The sequence below is a fragment of the Hermetia illucens genome, chromosome 2 (genome assembly GCF_905115235.1).
Source record: "Hermetia illucens chromosome 2, iHerIll2.2.curated.20191125, whole genome shotgun sequence".
Taxonomy (NCBI): Eukaryota; Metazoa; Arthropoda; class Insecta; order Diptera; family Stratiomyidae; genus Hermetia; species Hermetia illucens.
In genome coordinates, this window is record NC_051850.1 from 7,279,453 (window position 1) to 7,298,490 (window position 19,038).

The window sequence follows — 19,038 nt, forward strand, 5'->3', positions numbered from 1 at the left end:
AGAAAAAAGACTATTTTTCATATCATTAACAAGGTAGGTAGAGCAATCATCATCCCGATGTGCAATGGAGGTTACAGAGGACGGCCGCTACTTTACACCTCCTTCCTATTCCGCATCGTCGTGGTTGGGAAATTGCCCTGTCAATAAGTTTATTAATGATACGAAAATATCCCCTTTTCGGGATTATCGTACCTTTTCAAGGGGTGGTGACTCCTACGGATTTTTAGCGGAGATAGAAAGTAACGACTATTTTTCTCCTCTGACATCGCCCCTTCATTAACCTTAGCTTACCAGCTAGATGGTTTTATCTGCGTGCAGTCAGTGGTTTTCTTATGTAGATTTGATAGTGATATTACACACCTGAACTTTTTAGGGTTTGACTGCAAGTCCTTGCAAAGGTAGATTTGCGCTATTCATATTAATAAAATTAGTGAATGATTTAAATGTTTTTTTCTTAGATGTATCTCAAAGATGCATCGTGTGTTCTAGTGATAGTAATGTTTAAGGCAAACTATTTCCGAAATCTGGATTCAATTTCAAACATAGATCAAGTTAGAGGAAAGTTGATCATTGATTTGAAAACTCACTTTAAATAAACGGTAGTCATACAACCAAGCATGACTCAAGAACAGACACTTAATATGACTTCCACCAAAATATGTCTGGAGGATCTCTCTATGAAGTGATCCTCAAGAAGAATTGAATCAAATCCGATAAAGGTATTAAAGTACACTAAGCAAACACATGTAGGAACAACAATACCAGCACGATAGGAACATGGCCTAGTACTCCAGAATTTAGATAGGCTCCAACATATTGTACCATTGGTGAGACAAGAAGATGAGGACAGTTTCCACCTTTTCATCAAATTTGGTGTCAATCGCTATAATCATTTCCGAGGAAAATGCGTCTGTACTTCAAACTTGATTGCCCACTTTCGTGGTTGTTTTCACCGACTCAGTTTTCTTTGGTTAAGAGATATTTTCTTTTTGGCAGTTTCTTAGAATCCCAAAGACTCAGTGGCATGGTTCTAAATTCTTGTGCTCGCTTTCTCGTATGGGCGTTTTCCTCCCCCAGAAAAGCTGTTCTGGTTGACAGGGAGACGTTCCGTTTTTACACCAAAAACGATAATTTTGATGTGGGGGCATATCCGTACTTCATTGCGAGGCGACTACTCTACGCAATCGTTGTCCTCGCTAATCTTCTCTTTCCTAAAAAGATCTGGTATGGATCAATTTCCGCTCCACTTCTATCTCTTGTAGCATTAGATACCATAGTAGCCAAGTTTACCATTACCGAGACACTAAAGTCTCTGGATAACGATGCAGAGAGCCTGTTTTCTCACTTTAACCTTACCTAGACCTCTGTGGATAAATGACATCTTCCACTAGCATGAAACTAAGAATAAGAAGTAAGTTGTCTTTCTAAAGTATTTGTTGTTTTCTATTAGAAGTTCCTTACTCCAGGCGTGGAATATGGATTTAATATCCTTGCTAAATTCGGGGCACCATTTAGAGCTTAAATCAGAGGAAGAGGTTGTAAATGAACTCCAAGAAAACCATGATATTGTCGATAATCATTCAGATCCCTTGAGCCTTGAGCAAAAGGTGAAGTGTGGCCGTGTCCTGATATCAGCTGATGGAGCATATAGCGTAGAGTGCGATGCTTGCAATGACCGCTTCGACGGAATGGATTCACTTAGAACTCATATGAAGACTGCCCATTCGGACTATGGCATACGGAAAAATGGCTGGATTAATGTTGCTGTCACGGAGGGGCTAACTTTTAAAACAGAGGAAAATGATGATCAAGGTAATTACTAAGTAGGCTGAATATTGGTTGTGAAACAAATTGTTTGTGTGGAACACTTGAAGCAAAGACCGCCGTGGCTGATGTGACTGCGACTCAATTTTCGAGGAAGTTTCTGAGAGTATCCTCTAATAATTTGTGGTTGTCCATCATAATTACAATATCGCCTTTAGAAGCTTTTCCTAAACTGCATGTAATGACACACAAAGCGTGATTTAGGACGGATTGAATTAGCCGTTGGTGCTTAGTACATACTTCACAATTGTGAACTTTAGTCTGGTAGAATGAAATCAAAGCCGGTGATGAGCACGCAACTGGTTTGATACAGGTATCTGGACACTATCCATGCAGCTCAGATACCGTGAATCCAGTCGTCGGAACGGATACGCGAACCTCCAACATACCTATTGGGGGAGTAGAATATGCAATCCTAGAGGAAAGCTATTTGAGTCCACCACTTGAGCTGGCATCGAGACTGCAAGCGTAGGATGCACCCCTATGTTTATGGGGCCCAGAAGAAGTGAAGTAGTTGACCTAAAAATTTACACTTCAAAAATGTTAGGAGTTGATTATGAACTGGTGGGTGCAAGATGGAGTCTCACTGTCGATCACCGATACCTAGAATTCAATCTAGCTATTGCAGACGAGCTAAGAACTTGTTTGGTGATAGAAAATCAATTGGAAACTGGGAAACGCACACTTTTGGAGCGCTTTTCCCAACACAAAAGCGATAAAACGCGAACTGTCCATGTCCAGTCGGCCAAGTTGGGCCCTCTTAGTAAACCGAGTGGAACTCTCACGAAATTCAGAGTCGAGTCTGAACAGTCTCTTGGACGCACGTAGACTATTCGGGAAAACAGGTGGCAGAACCTTTCAACACGAAAGTGTGATGTGCAGTGGTTATCAATGGAAAAGCAGGTGCTGCAATTATGTCCTTTGAACTATTGAAAGCACCCCTGAAATGGATGGCATCTATCCAGCGATGCTAAAGGAGAGTATAAACCATTCAGAGCGAATTTTAAGAAATATTTTTCGAGGGAACTTGCTCTGGGCTATGTGTCTACCTCTCAGCAGACGGTTAATACGGTTTTTATACCTAAGCCTGGGAAAGATGATTATTCAAATCCAAAGAGCTTTGGGCAAATCAGCTTAACATCATTCTAGCTGAAATTTCTGTGGAGAGAGAGGTAAAGTCGCATCCACCAAATGAAAACTAACACGCTTGCAGCGTGGAAAGTCCTGTGAGTCTGTTCTTCAGAGGACGCAAATCTGAAAGACAAATGGCCGATGGGGGTGTTCGTGGACATTGAAGGGGCCTTGGAATGTACGCCTTTCCATAAGCACTGTGATGCTGCCAAAAAGCATAGTGTTGATAAAACTCTAATTAAATGGAAATATGCAATGCTAACGCGGAGTGGAATGAAATCTTGAACGCTTTAACAAAAACAGATTCATTTCCCCCCATGCCATGTGTCAGTAGCATTGGCTAATGTTGCTATGCAAAACTGTGAACAAGCTGAACCCAATTAGGACAAGTACCCGCGCCCAAATGTTGTTAGAGACACTGAACTGTTCCTGTCAGAACGGAGCAAGCATACCCCAAAGTTTATCCTGTCGAAAATCAGGAAGACTTGCAGAAGGATTGTGGGCTTTCTGGGTGGCCAAAATTCACTAGTTGGACATATTTTCAGATTGGGGATTTAGGAAGCTGACACGTGTCCATTCTATGATGAGAAGGGGGGAACCATGGAACATTTTTTGTATAAGTGCCCCGCCTATGGGTGGTTGCTGTTGATGTGTTCTAGGTGCAGCCGGTATCATATCTCTACTAGCGAAAATCCTCTGATACATGAACGAATCCGGGATATTCCGTTAGACGGGGGGATCAAGTACTGGGGTGGAGTGATAACAGGCACAGGTTAATGTGCGGCGTTCCACCGGTCGGCCTCGAGGTCGGTTAAAAAAACCGGAACCAGTTGTGCACTAGTGCACTAGTAGTGCACAGTCGGGAATCAGGTGAAGAAGACCGTGCCTGATCGTTTTGGCATAAGAAAAAGTTTTCTGTGAAATATTCCATTGATTAATTGTACAATTTCGTTTTAAGAATTAAAATAATTTACTGATTAACAGAAATTAATTAATGGTTGGAGTGCGTTTCGCAACCTCTGCTCCCGGTGGTGGTACTGTAGATTCAGTATGCGTCCGTTCAATTCTCCGCCCGTCTTCAATACCGCGCCAGAAAACCAACCGGAAAATTGGATGCATTGTGCAGTCAGCGACGACGAGAAAACAGCGACCGCAAGTGCTCCTCTGCGACCAGGGTTCTTAGTTTACACATAGTTATGGTTTGAATCTCATTTTTTCTGTTATTTCATTCATTTACTATCTCATTATTGAAATATAACACGTCAGGTCGCAAGAGTCGGCGCTGCCTTTTACTTTTGACTGGGCTCGTGGTATAGAGTGTTTACGCGTTCCCTCTCTTTCGGGTTTCTCGCGGTGTGAGTTGGCTCCGCTGCAGCTCTTTTCTGAAAGATTGATTGATAATGTCACGCGAGGAAGAATTTCGCGGGGCCGTCTGCCGCCCTAACCACCGTTTTGGCGGAGGCATAGTACCTCCAGTTGGAGGCGCTATTTGCGTTGGCGAACGGCACTAAATTCAACCACGCCTTGGTCGACCTGGTCACACTCATCGTCGAACCACAGAGCGAGTACTCCTACGCCCGGTTGAAGGACCAGCTCATCAGGCGGCTGCCAGTAAGTGAGACAGCCCAGCTGAATCACTTGCTGACGGATTCAACGCTTGGTAACCGCATACTCCGCCAGTCGCTTCGGGAAATGAACAAGGTTGACTCGGAGCTCCTTAAGTCCTTGTAGATTCAACACCTGCCGGAGAGAACACAAGCCATCGGGCAGTTCAGATACACTAGGTGCACGCGCGCCCCATGATCGCGAGGTGTTTTACGAGTCAGCGATGGTCGTCATCGTAACCCGCCATGTGTCAGTACCACTGTACGTTAGCAGATTCGGCCACGAAATATACGAGCCCATCCACTTTTCTCGCAACCGCAATAAACTGAGTTAACGGCGACGTCTACCCGAATTGCAGCAACACGTCACTTTACATTGTACGACGCCCTTAGTAAACGCAATTATCTAGTACAGACCGGTGTGGAAGTCTCGGTCCTTCTCGCCTCCATACCCAACAAGCTATTTCCTCAGCAGCTGAAATTAGCGGCGACAAACTTCACGCCTTGTCTTGCGTCGGACCTTTTCGTTTTTCATTTTGGCTAACATCAGTTTCCCCATATTAGGCGCAGAGTTCCTGTGTCACTATGGAGTGCTAACAGCTATGCAACAAGGATCTCTGATAGACCCCACAACCTCTCTTCGGTCGTCAGGGAGAATTTCAACCTGCAAGGACAACAACAATTCAAATTGATCGGAACATTACTACCGAATGTAGTCTCTCATCAGCCAGTCCAGCACCACATCAACACCACTGGTTCCCTAAACTTCTAAAAAGTGCGTCCTCTACCACCCCAGAAGCTCCCTGTTGCGCGGAAAGACTTTGCACAGCAACTTAAGCAGCGTATATCCAGACATTCCAACAGCACTTGGTCATCTCCACTCCATTTAGTCCTCAAGCCCAAAGAAGAATGGCGACCTTGTGGAGATTATAGATGCCTGAACGCTCAGATTATTCCTTACTGGTACCCCGTTCCACTCATGCAAGACTTTGCGCAATATTTGGAAAACTGTCGTGTTTTCTCGACCTTGAATCTCGCCAAGGCCTACCATCAAATCCCTGTAGCTCCTGAATATATTCCAAAGACAGTAATTTGCACACCTTTTGGACACTTCACATTTATATGGATGACTTTTGGCCTGTGGAAAGGGGCCAAACCTTCCAAAAATTCATCCACTCTGTACTATGAAATTTAAACTTCCGTTTCGTTCACGGACATTTCGCACATTTCGAGTGCACTTTCTTCTTGATTATTACGTTGAAAACTGCAAATTAATCCCAGCAATTCAACCCGACTCAAACAAGGTACAGGTGATCGCGAGCTTCCGCTTTCAAAGATGGTCAAAGACCTTAAAAATCTCTTGAGCATAGTAAACTTCTACCGTCGTTTCCTGCCCAAAGCCATTCACCAACATGCATTACTTAACGCTTTCCTAGCTGATCCTAAAATCAAAGATTCACAGGAGGTTGTGTGGTCTCCAGTGACCATCCAAACCTTTAAAACCACCAAGCAACAGCTGTTAGATGCTATACTTTTTGGCATTCGCTTAACAAAATGCACCTCTAGCCATCTTCGACGCAGCCCCAGACACCGCAGTAGGCGCTGCTCTTCACCAAAGGCTGAATCAAAGCTAACTTCTTCTCAAAACAGTCGAATCTTGCTTAACAGAATTACAGCGCCTATGATCGTGAATTACTAGCCGCGTATCTTAGCATCAAGTACTTCCGATAGTCACTTGAAGGCAGGCCATAAGCCTCTCACTTTTGCTTTACTACAAAAGCCCGACAAAGCGTCCCCTCGCCAACTTCGGCACTTAGCCAGTTCACATCGGATAATCAACATGTGTCTGGTAAAAACAACTTGGACGCTGCAGGCTTGTCCCGAATCCCCAAGATCAACATCCTAGCCGCAGTCAATTTTTCAGCAATCGCCGTGGCCCAAAAGGATGACGCAGTTCCTGCAATCGGACTGCAACTACAAGTTCAAGGAGTTCCCTATTAGTCCAGTCATTGAAGCTGAAAATCGGATGTGACCTCCGAATTCTTTCAGTTAAGACCGATTGAAAATAAATAAGCCGAATCCCTCGAGAACCTACTGTATTTAGGCCCTCACACTAAATTCTAAAAATAGAGTGCGTAATTCCGTGAAAAATGTGTAATTTATCCCAAAAAAAAATGTTTGTCACACACCTCCGGCGCTACCCTCTACCCTCACTCCAAATTTCATGTCAATCGGCTTGACTGTAAGAATTCGGAGGTTGAAACCTTTAATGACTGGGCTACATTTTCGGCTCACATGCCTTTGTCTACTGCCGGATCTCTGATAAGAGGTCTAGGCCATATAATCTGGCCGCTTTTCGTAAGGAAGTGTTTCGCTCCGTGCACGACAACGATGGGCAACGAATCGGCTAGCCTCTGCCCTGGACGAACCGTCAGTAATTTTTTGTTTTTTTTTAATCTCTAGCAAGTATTTTTGGCCGTCCATGAACAAGAGCGTGAGCTCTTTGGTCAAAGAATGCTGCTAAAAGTGTAAAGTCACTAGACATGCTAGGAAGGAAGTAGGTGTATGTAATAGATCGACAAGGTGCTTCCACACTATATACTTCGACATTATAGGCCTTTTGTGAGACTCGCACGGCCACAAGTATTGCCCCACGAACATTGATCAGTTTACGCGGTGGCCTGACGCAATACCTCTGAAGGACATAACAGCACAGTCATGTGCTGAGGTGCTTTATCGAGAGTAGATTCCCCGCTTTCGTGTTTCCGTCGTCATTATCACAGGCCAGGGAATGGAATTTGAATCTACTCCCTTCTCGGAGCTCGGAAAGCCCTTGGAATTCAAACGTCGTATATCATCGGCAGTCCAATGGAATGGACGTTGAATGTTGGCATCGGACGCTGGAGGCAGTCTGGTCTTTCGTTCTGCTTGGCCTTCGTACAGCCGTCCGCGAAGAGTTTGGTGCCAGCCTTGCTGAGCTGGTGTACGGGGGAACCTTCGACTCTTTGGCGACCTGGTCCTCAACAAAGAGGTGGCCTTTTAAAGACCGAATTGCTGCCCTTACTACGAGAGACGTTTCCTAAATTAAAGCCACCTCCGCCATCTCGTCAGGCGGCGGTCCACACCCTTGGCGAACTTGAAGTTTATATCCATGTTCTGGTGAGGACTGATGCACTCTAGAAGCCACTGCAGCGACCATACTAGAGCCCCTATAAGGTCCAGATTTCGGGAAAGTGCCGAAACACACAAAGCTGCGTTCGCAACTACTTTTACTCCCGCTTCCATTGACTCATATGCACGAGTTGCATTACACTTTAGATTGAGGAGAGAAACGATTTCCTAATAAACCATGGCATGGAATGGAAGAAATGGTCATACAATTGATATATTCCTTCACTTAAGACTCAATTCCAAGCAAAACGACTGTGCAAGAAACAATAATTTTTGTTATTTTCACAGCGGGGAATACAAAAGACAGGGTCGTACCGAAGAAAGCTGTTTGCAGGCTTTCAGAAAATTCCGATTCAAAAAAAATCGTCACCAATATCCCAAAAAATATTACCGCAAAGAAGAATCGAAGGGAAGCAAAACCTCCACGCTACAGACTCTGTTCGGACTATTTAAGGAAACCTGTGAAAATTACGGCCGAGCCTATCTATGATGAAAAACGACTCTTTTGTGTCACATGCGATCGTCAATTAGCTTCAAGAGAGATCTTCACGCGACATAAGAATTACCATAAGCGGCGGTTTCGTATACAGAGAATAACCGATTCGAATCATGTCGACCAGGAAGAGGCTTCAAATAAAACTATAGTCAAGGATGAACTTGATATTGGCGACTACGAAATAAAGGACTCAGGTACTAATACTTTTGAATGTTGTGAGATATTAACCAACAAAATGGATCTAACTTTCATTGATGCAGTTTACCATGGGGAAAGCCTTGAAAAAGTTGACAGAGACGAAGGAATGTACCATGACGAGGAATCAGAATCAAATAAAAGGCTGAATCTGGATACCAAGTTCAAGAACTCAAAGAGTCGAGACTCGTTTAAAAGCGAACCGACGGACTTCCAGTGCCAATTTTGTAATAAGCACTTTGACAACCTAACAGAACATTGCCTACACGAAGAAAGCCACGCTAATGAAAAAGCGCCTTATCAGTGTTCAATATGTTCAAAATCCTTTACCAACAAATTCAATCGCAAAAATCACGAACTCATCCATAAAGGAGATCGTCCGTTTCGCTGTATACAATGTGATAAAACATTTCCAACTGAATATTATCTTAAACGTCATGTTCAACGTTCAAAGGCGAAGGAAAGCGAACTGGAATCGTATCCGTTAGGAACTAGCTCCAAAAAAAGGAAGCTCAAAGGTAATATATCGTTTGGAACGGATGTTAAATCACCTAACCAGAGAGAAGTGGCAATTGCTTCGTCTGTTCAGCTAGAAAGCGCTACGAAAAATGATAAAACAACTTTCAGCGGAGAGGGTAGCTTACAAAAAGAAGGAATAGAGGAGGGACAACAAGTAGAATCGATGCCTAAACGCCGGACCCTATTTACTTTGGAACCCAAGTTCGACGAGGAGAGAAATTTTTGCATAACATGCGATCTTCAACTGGATTCTCAGAGAGCATTCATAAATCATAAGAAAAAACATAGATCGAGCATTCGAAGGTGGAAGACCCGTAACGGCTTGAGATTGCGCAGAAAACATGGCAAAACTGTGTTTTCTGAAAATCCCACTTTTGATGACGAGAAAAACTTTTGTATCACGTGCAATCGTGAATTTGTCTCGAGGGGTAGCTTTCGCTATCATAAATATGTACATATGAATTTAATTCATCCAAAACAACCGAAATTTTTTTGTGAATTGTGCTCTGGACAATTTAAGTCAGACTCTGGATTGAGGGATCATATTTTGGCGAATCACGGAGATGAAATTCCAGCTTTCCTTCAAGGCGATCCAACATACCTAAAGTGTCGCTTTTGCCACAAGGAATTTGCAAAACCAAGTGAACGTTACCAACACGAGAAAAGTCATCCTAAAGAAAAAAGACCATATCAGTGCCCATTATGCCCAAAATCTTTCAAAAAAAATTCAGAACGCAAAATGCATGAATCTATTCATGAAAAACAGTTGGAGGGCTCTACCAAAAATGAGAAATTGAGACTGATCAACAAAATGTTGGTGTTTTCCGAAAACCCCAAATTTGACGACGAGAAAAACTTTTGCATCACATGCAATCGTGAGTTTGCTTCGAGGGGCAGTTTGACCCATCATAAATATTTACACACGAATTTGATTAATCCAAAACAACCGACATTTTTTTGTGAATTGTGTCCTGGGAAATTCAAGTCAGACTTTGGGCTAAGAGATCACATTGTGGCGAACCATGGAGATGAGATTCCAAAGTCCTTACAAGACGATCCAACGTACCTTAAGTGCCGCTATTGTCATAAGCAGTTTGTAAAACCAACAGAACGTTTTCAACATGAGAAAAGTCACCCTAAAGAGAAGAAGCCTTATCAGTGTCCATTATGCCCTAAGGTTTTCGCTAAAAATTCAGAACGTAAAATTCACGAATCTACTCATGGAGATGATCAACCATATCGTTGTGAACAATGTTGTAAATTATTCAGATATAAGGCCAGTTTTAATCGTCACCTTAAAGATTTTCATGGTGGCCTAAATTCGGGAAATGTCGCATCTGTTCAGGCAGAAGGCACCACCAAAAATGAGAAAATGAGACAAAACAAAATGGTGGTGTTTTCTAAAAACCCCAATTTCGATGAAGAGAATAATATTTGTATCACGTGCAATATTGAATTCCCCTCGAGCATCAGCCTTAGCACCCATAAGTTGCTGCATCAGAGTATGATTCTGAGAAAAGAAGTCACATTGGGAAAGCATAGTGAAATGTGCAATGAAGAAGAAGTTCAAAAATCTCCGCAAGACGATCCAATGAACTCTACTTGAGGAGTCAACAGAGCGTTATATACATGAAAAGGACACTCTACCGAAGATGATCAAGGTCAAACTAATCATCCGGTCGAACCTTCATATTTTGACGGAAAATCGTTTCCATCGGAGTCGGCATCACATACAAGAACCTACGCCAATAAATCAGATTAGAAATGAAAAGAATTTGGGGAATTATGTAACGGTGGCTGAGAATTGGGACGACATATGATCGACCAACAAGAAGTGTGCAATTTTCCGCGCATTTGATTTGATTTCCTCTTAAGGACTTAGACTTGCGGTGAAAAAAAATCACTCGGGAGAGCTACAACTTTAGGGTTGCATTCATAAACAATCGAAATTACTTGGAAGGCGGTGACATATGTAATACTAATTCAAATATTAAATAAACTATTTAAAAAATGAAGCCTAACTGTTGAAATTTAAAGGGGAAAATCGGTATCAAAATTTGTACTTCGAATTGCAAGAAACCGGTTTAAATATTTTCTGTTGAGGATGCAGGGAGTCCTCAGTCCACATTCACTGACGGGCGCACGGTGCACGAACCCTTCGTGTTGGCCTAAACACCCAAATTTTTGTTAAAAAGTTTGTCCATGGCAGAGGCAACCCATCAGACGCTGCCTCACCTCTGCGCTGGGAGCAGCGTGACCGGAAGCGGCGACCGTTGATAATCGCTCCATTGATATATATCGCAAACACGACATTAGTGCAAATTACATTAAAGTGAAATCCGCCGTATGTTCAGACCTAAACTAGGCCGAAGTGACTTTTTTTGTTGAGGATGCAGGGAGTCCTGAGTCCACATTCACTTGATGACGGACCGAAAAGAACTTGGGTGTTTAGCGCAAGAAGGGGTCCGTGAACTACAAGAGAGGAAGTAAGTTGCCCAACTGGTCCGATTCGTCATCAAGTGGATGCGCACTCAGAACTCCCTGTATCCTCAACAAAAAAAGTCATTTCGGCCTAGTTTAGCATCCCCTGGCCAACTTCGGCATTTAAACTTCATTCCTGGCCCTCAATAAATAAGGACGTTAACTCTTGGGCCAGACAGACTGCGTGTCAGAAGTGTAAAGCCTCCAAGCATGTACAAAAATTATTAAGCTCATTCTTTCGATCTACAAAGGTTTTCGCACGATTCACCGACATCGATTCGCGTGGCTGCAATACTTGAAGTCACAATCTTCGAAAGGTTCACTTGGTAGCCTGAAGCAATGGCGCTAGCCGACATTTTTGCACAATCATGCGCCGAGACTCTTTGTCGAGAATGGATCCCACGCTTTGGAGTTCCGACCGAAGTCATTAAATCCCTGTTCTCGGAGTTAGGTAAACTCCTGAGCTTCAAACGCCACCGGACGACTGCGTACCACACACAATTCAATGGGATATTGGAACGCTGGCATAGGACACTGATGGGTGCTATAATGGAACACGATTACTTTTCGTGGTTGCCAGTTCTGCCTTTCGTTTTACTTGGCGTACGTACAGCCCATCGTGAAAAGTTTACCACCAGATCCGCCAAGCTAGTATACGGAGAATTTGAGACTCCGTAGCGACCCGGTGTTCGATACTAGGTCAACCCTTTCCACCACTTGGCTGTTGCGTTTTATCTGGAACACCGTGGCCAAATTAAAATCACCCCCACCATCCCGTCATTCTTCGACGAAGTCTAACACCCCAAATATGTGAACGTCTGAACACACATCTTGCTTCTGGTGGATGCTTCCCGGGTGTCTTTGCAGCCGCCATATGAGTCAGTCCTTATATGTTCCTCGGAAACCTGGGTTCTTAGCAAGAAAAATTGGCCGCGTTTGAGAGAAGCATTTTTGATCCCCTACATGAGGATAGGTGATTCCGTAGCCTACATAACGACGAAATCTATGAGCGCTACCACGACCGTCAGGTTATGGATAAAATCCGGCTCAACAGGTTGCGGTGGGCGGGTCACTTAATCTGCATGGATGAGGATGATCCAGCCCGCAACATCTACAAGGGCAATATCTAAGGTAGAAAAAGAAGACGAGGCACATCCTGCCTGAGATGGAGCAATGGCGTAGGTCAGAAGGCCAGACAGCTTTTAGGGATTAGGTAGTGGTGGACCGGGGTGTCTGGAGTTACTTATTAAGCAGGCCTAGACCGGATACCGGTTGTTGCGCCGTTGAAGGTGATGATAGTAATTTTTATCTGAAATTTATTAATAATTTGTCCAACCACTTTTGATTTAGATTATGCTTTCAATTCTACGCGGCATACTCTGAGCACAAAATTGAATGCATTAAGGGATAAGTGCATTCCCCAAGTACACCTCATGTTTTGAATGTTTTGTATTAAAACTTTGTTCATAGTCTATCATAAACCGTTTGTTTTAAAACACTCCAACCATTTTCCATTAGGTTGATATCAGGCGACTTGAGTGGCCAAAGAAAAACTGCGATATTTCGACTGGACAAACACCGCTTAACAGATTTCGTCGCATGGCAGGGTACATTGCTTTGCATAAAGGTTGTAGAATCTCCAATTATTTAAGACTTTTAAATAGTGTTGCTGGTTGTTGCTGCTTTCCACGAAGTGGAAGGGCCCAAGACTTTTGCGCACTACCGCAAACCCTGAAAGAGGGTGTTTAACAGCTACTTGAACGCAGAAAGAGTGGTACTTTTCTCCTCATCGTTGTCGTACGGAAACAACCTGGTTTGTCAGCGCTCACCGAATCCCACTTGTCATCCACCTCTTCGTGAAGTTATCTAAAAAAAATACGAGATGTTTACAAAATAGAAACAAAAAAGAAATGACAACCTCTCAATAAAATTTCGCGATTTCGTTCACTCTCTTCACCTCCAAGTGTGATTTCCCGCGGTCAAAAACCAAACCACAAATGACAAATTACACTGACTTCTAGCAAGTCCGAAACCTGAACCTTCTTCTCCAACAGTCAAAAATGATCTCCCCTGCTCATAAGCTGTCTTTTGATTAGCCGGTCCCATTAAACTTGACCTTGGATTTCGAAGTTCATGCCGACTTAGCGATAACAACAACACCTCATGCGTTGCGAAAATAGCCATTACGCTAGTAGATTTACACAAAAGAGATGAATGTACATTTTCGCTTGCTTAGTGCAAATGGGGAATTTAAAATAAAATTTGGAATTGTGCAAGCTTAAGTAAATTCTTCGGGGAAAGGGGAAAGGGCCTGTAAATAGTCGTTTTATCAAATACATAAAAGTATTTGATTTAGAAGTTGCAGAAGCTACAAGTTTAAGTTGAAAATTGAAATTGGAAGATACTGATGGGAATGGATAAACTGAAAGTAGGGAATTGGGGAACGCTAGGGAAATTTAGGACGCATTTTACCGTCAGCTTGTCCCCGAACAAGGCAAAGAAAATGTTGTGAATATCGCAAAGCCACGGCCACTACAACTCGATTCTGGATTAGGCAATGGAACTCAATAGCCTAGGATAGAGTGGGCCGCTCTACAACTCTGTGGCATAAAACAGTCTAGGATGAATTTGAGCTTCCGGGGAAATTGTGAAAAGAATTGAAGCACACTGCCTAGATCGTACAGAGACGACGTATAGATGTGGTTGGTTGTGGTGTTCATCAACATAGTCGATTTGTTTTGTAGTTCTACTGTTCAGTCCCACGAGCATGGTTTGTGATCCACATGCCCAGTTACTCCCAAAGCTACATTCGCAACACGATTTAGTTAGAAATAGTTATTAGATGCAAAATTGAGCATACATTTTACTCCCTTGATATATTCCTTCTTTTAACAATAAATCTAAAGCGGAATGACTGCTCAGGGAACCATATTTTTTGTTATTTTCACAGCAGCTGATACAATAGATAGAATCGCACCGGAGAAAACTGTGTGTAGGCTTTCAGAAAATTCCAATTCAAAAAAACTCCTCACCAATATCTCGAAAAATATTACCACAAACAAAAATCGAGAGGAAGTGAAAATTCCACGCTACAGAATCTGTTCGGACAATCCAAGGAAACCTGTGAAAATTACAGCCGAGCCTATTTATGATGGAAAACGACTCTTTTGTGTCACATGCGATCGTCAATTAGCTTCCAGACTGGCCTTCACGCGACATAAGAATTATCATAAGGAGCGACTTCGTAAACAGGGAATAACTCATTTGAATCAAGGCGGCCAGGAAGATGCTTCAAATGAAACTACAGTCAAGGATGAGCTTGATATTGGCGACTACGAAATACAGAGTTCAGGTACTAATATTTTTGAATGTTGTGAAATATTAACCCAAAAAATGAATCTAATTTTCATTGATTCAGTTTACGATGGAGAAAGCAAGGAAAAATTATATCATGATGGGAACCGAATGAAAAATTGTAATCCTTCATGGGACAACAGTGTGTTAACTATAACCGATGTGACGAAGGAAAGCACAAACGTGGTAATTGGTAAATCAGTATTCGCTAACCCAGATGAGGGAACCCTATCCAAAGACAGCAATCGACAGAATGAAACAGAATCAGAGCAAAGGCTGAATCTGGATACCAAGTTCAACAACTCAAAGAGTCGAGACTCGTTTAAAGGCGAACTGATGGACTTCCAGTGCCGATTTTGTAATAAGCACTTTGAAAACCTAACAGAACGGTGCCTGCATGAGGAAAGCCACGTCAACGAAAAGGCACCTTATCGGTGTTCAATATGCTCGAAATCATTTACCAAGAACTTCAATCGCAAAAACCACGAACTCATTCATAAAGGAGATCGTCCATTTCACTGTTTAGATTGTGGTAAAACCTTTTCAACTGAGTATTATCTTAAACGTCATGTTCAACGTTCAATGGCGAAAGGATGCGAACCAGAATCGTATTCGTCAGGAACTAGCTGCAAAAGGATGAAGCTCAAAGCTAACTTATCTGTTGGTGCCGATGCTCAATCACCTAGCCAGAGAGAAGTGGCAATTGCTTCGTCTGTTCAGGTAGAAAGCGCTACCAGAAATGAAAAAACATCCTTTTGTGAAGAGAGTAACTTACAAAAAGAAGGAATAGAGGAGGGACAGCGTAAACACCGGACCGTGTTTACATTGGAACCCAAGTTCGACGAGGAAAGAAATTTTTGTATAACATGCGATCTTCAACTGGGTTCTCAGCAAGCATTCATAAATCACAAGAAGAAACATAGATCGAGTATTCGAAGGTGGAAGACCCGAAACGGGTTGAGATTGCGCCGGAAACATGGCAAAACTGTGTTTTCTGAAAATCCCGATTTCGATGATGAGAAACAATTTTGTATTACATGTAATCGTGAGTTCCCCACTACCATCAGCTTCAAGTATCATAAAAGGATCCATAGAATGAAGATTCATGAAAAGCGGGGTAGAACTAGAACCTTATCTTGTGAACTATGCTCCGAACGTTACCATTCAGATTTTACTTTAAGGGAGCATATTGTAACACGTCATGGAGATGAGATTCCAGCTTCCCTTAAAGACGATCCAACTTACCTAAAGTGCCGCTTTTGTCATAAGCAATTTCCAAAACCAACAGAACGTTTCCAACATGAGAAAAGCCACGCTAACGAGCGAAAAAAATTTTGGTGTACATTATGCCCGAAATCTTTCACCAGAAGTTCAGACCGCAAAGTTCATGAATCCATTCATAGGGGAGAGCGACCATATCGTTGTGAACAGTGTCCTAAATCGTTTAGGAATAGAAATAATTTTACCCGTCACGTTAAAGATGTTCATGGTGGCGTTAATGGGAACATAAAGCAGACCAAAATGGTGGTGTTTTCCGAAAACCCCGAATTCGACGACGAGAAAAACTTTTGCATCACATGCAATCGTGAATTTGCCTCGAGGAGCAGCTACAACAAACATAAATTTTTACACAGGAATTTGATTCATCCAAAACATCCGACATTTTTCTGTGAATTGTGTCCTGGGAAATTTAAGTCAGACTCTGGATTAAGGGATCATATTGTGACGAATCATGGTGATGAGATTCCAAAGTCTCTACAAGACGATCCAATATACCTAAAATGCCGATTTTGTCATAAGGAATTCGCAAAACCAACAGAACGTTACCAACACGAGAAAAGTCACTCTAAAGAGAAGAAGCCTTATCAATGTCCATTATGCCCAAAATCTTTCGCCAAAAATTCAGAACGTAAAAGTCACGAATCTATTCATAGAGAGGATCTACCGTATCGTTGTGAACAATGTTTTAAGTCATTCAGATTTAAGACAAGCTTTCGTCGTCACGTTAAATATAACCATCTTCGTAAAAAACCGGCAAATGTAGTAGCTGTTGAAGTAGAGGGTACTATCAAAAACGAGGAAATGGAACCACCTAAAACAGTGTTTTCGGAAAACCCCGATTTCGATGACAAGAAACACTTTTGCATCACATGCAATCGTGAGTTTTCCTCGATTACCAGTTTCAACAAACATAAATTGTTGCATAGGAGGCTAATTCGTGCAAAGCAACTGCCAGTTTCATGTGAATTGTGCCTTGAAAGGTTTAGATCAGACTTTGGGTTAAGAGATCATATTGTCGTACAACATGGAGATGAGATTCCAAAGTCTTTAGAAGACGATCCAACGTACCTAAAGTGCCGCTTTTGTCATATGCAATTTGCAAAACCAACAGAACGTTACCAACATGAGAAAAGTCACCCCAAAGAGAGGAAGCCATATCGGTGTCCATTATGCCCGAAATCTTTTACCAGAAATTCAGAACGTATAATTCACGAATCTACTCATAGAGAAGATCAACCATATCGTTGTGAACAATGTCCTCAATCATTCAGGAATCAGACATATCTTAGACGCCACGTTAAAAATAAACATGTTGGCATAAAACCGACAAAAATGGCACCGGTTCAGGTAGAGGACACTTCCAAAAATGAGAAAATGAGACGTATCCGCAAAATTGTGTTTTCCGAAAACCCCAATTTCGATGACGAGAAAAATCTTTGTATCACGTGCAATCTTGATTTCGCCTCCAGCATCAGTCTTAGTACTCATAAGTTACTGCATCAAAGTATGATCCTGAGAAAACAAGCCACATTGGGAGAACATGTTGAAATCTGTCATGGAGAAGAAGTTGGAAAACCCCAGCAAGGGGATCCAGTGAACTCTCAAGGCTAATCTAATCATGACCGATTTCAAGAGTTAACAGAGCGTTATCTACCCGAAAAGCATACCGAAGAAGCTGCTGAGCAACCTAATAGTCCAGGTGAACCTTCACATGCTGGTGAAAAATCATTTCCATGTAAAGATTGCGACATGCTGCACCAATAATTCAGAGTATAAATGCAAAGAATGTGGAGAATCATGTAATGGCCACTGGGAATTGCGACGACATATGATCGACCAACATGAGGTGTGCGATTTTCCGTGCGAAGTCTGTGGAAAACAATTTAAAACGGATTTCTTCTTAAAGACTCATATAAAGTATACAACTTGCGGTGAAAAATTCACCCAGGAAAGCTGAAACTAAGGTAACATTCATAGTTAATCGAAATTACACGGAGGACCGTGATAGGTAATCCTAGTTCTAATTTTCAATAAACAATTTAAGAAATGAAGCCTAAGTGTTCACTCTTAAAGGGGAAAGTCAATATCAATTGTTAGTTCAATATCTATATTTCAAACGTGCAAAAAACTGGTATGAATGAATGTAGGAAAAAGCAAATGCGCAGGACTCACTCTCTGTCCGAACTCTTCGTCCATCAAACAGAACTTCAATAAGAATAGCGTTGTGGTCGCTATCGAAAGGAAGAGTTTGTAGTTTCCGTTGAGGATTCCTAAAATTAAAGTTCAAGCGCGCGTCAGCAATGCACAAATCCAGATAGGAATTTGCCCTGGGCCAGGTTGGACTCTCTGACCCATATAATTCGCATTTATACTCTATCTGGTATTGCTTTATCCAAGATTTGAGGAATACCCCTCTTGGATAACCAAGATTTGAGGAATACCCCTCTGGGATTGTTTGTGGCGTTTAGCCACGAGGTATGCTTAGCATTCAAGTCGACAGCTATAATATAGTAATTATGCAGTCTATTCAGTTCGAGTATCGTGAACAGAGAATGGAATTCCTCCTTGAACTTGGTTCGGTTGTTTCCCACTGCATAGACTGACAGAATGTATAAATTCCCTCCTCTAGGCAGTGAAAAAAGAATACATGAGACTGGGATACACTCAAAGGTTTCAAATTCAGGCCTATTAATATGCCTGAAACGATAATGGCGACCCACAAGTATTCCGGTACCACCTCCCCCATCACAATTTCGTCTATCGTTCCTCACGAATTCAAAATCCTTGAATGTTATCGAATGCCTCGGATTGAGGTGGGTTTCTGAAATCAAGACTATGTCAGGCTGTTGTCTGGCAGCGAAATCAAGGAGCTCCGCTCTTCGATGAATTCCTACGATGGAATTCACATTAATCGCGATGATCCGGAGACCATCCAGTGGTACCGCTGTGACTGCAGACCTAGCAGCAGACATGCTGTTTGTG

General features: G+C 42.4%; 1 protein-coding gene across 2 annotated transcripts; it reads left to right on the forward strand.

The window, feature by feature from the left end:
- Nucleotides 1-1,432: 1,432 nt before the first annotated feature.
- LOC119648881 (zinc finger protein 91-like) lies at nt 1,433-18,093 on the forward strand. 2 transcript variants are annotated; one of them, XM_038050775.1, is made up of 3 exons: nt 1,433-1,812; nt 14,372-14,773; nt 14,840-18,093. In XM_038050775.1, the coding sequence occupies exons 1-3, from the start codon at nt 1,476-1,478 to the stop codon at nt 17,665-17,667; spliced, it is 3,567 nt and encodes a 1,188-aa protein (XP_037906703.1). In that variant the 5' UTR covers nt 1,433-1,475; the 3' UTR covers nt 17,668-18,093. The 2 variants fall into 2 exon arrangements, with proteins under 2 accessions (XP_037906703.1, XP_037906704.1); XM_038050776.1 differs by having other exon boundaries at nt 14,375-14,773.
- The last annotated feature ends 945 nt before the right edge of the window (nt 18,094-19,038 follow it).

Bases quoted from the DNA above. Each gene is read 5' to 3' on its own strand.
- LOC119648881 (XM_038050775.1), top strand. From the start codon at position 1,476: ATGGATTTAATATCCTTGCTAAATTCGGGGCACCATTTAGAGCTTAAA. The intron at 1,813-14,371 runs GTAATTACTAAG...TTATTTTCACAG, and splicing joins AGAGGAAAATGATGATCAAG to CAGCTGATACAATAGATAGA. The intron at 14,774-14,839 runs GTACTAATATTT...TCATTGATTCAG, and splicing joins CTACGAAATACAGAGTTCAG to TTTACGATGGAGAAAGCAAG.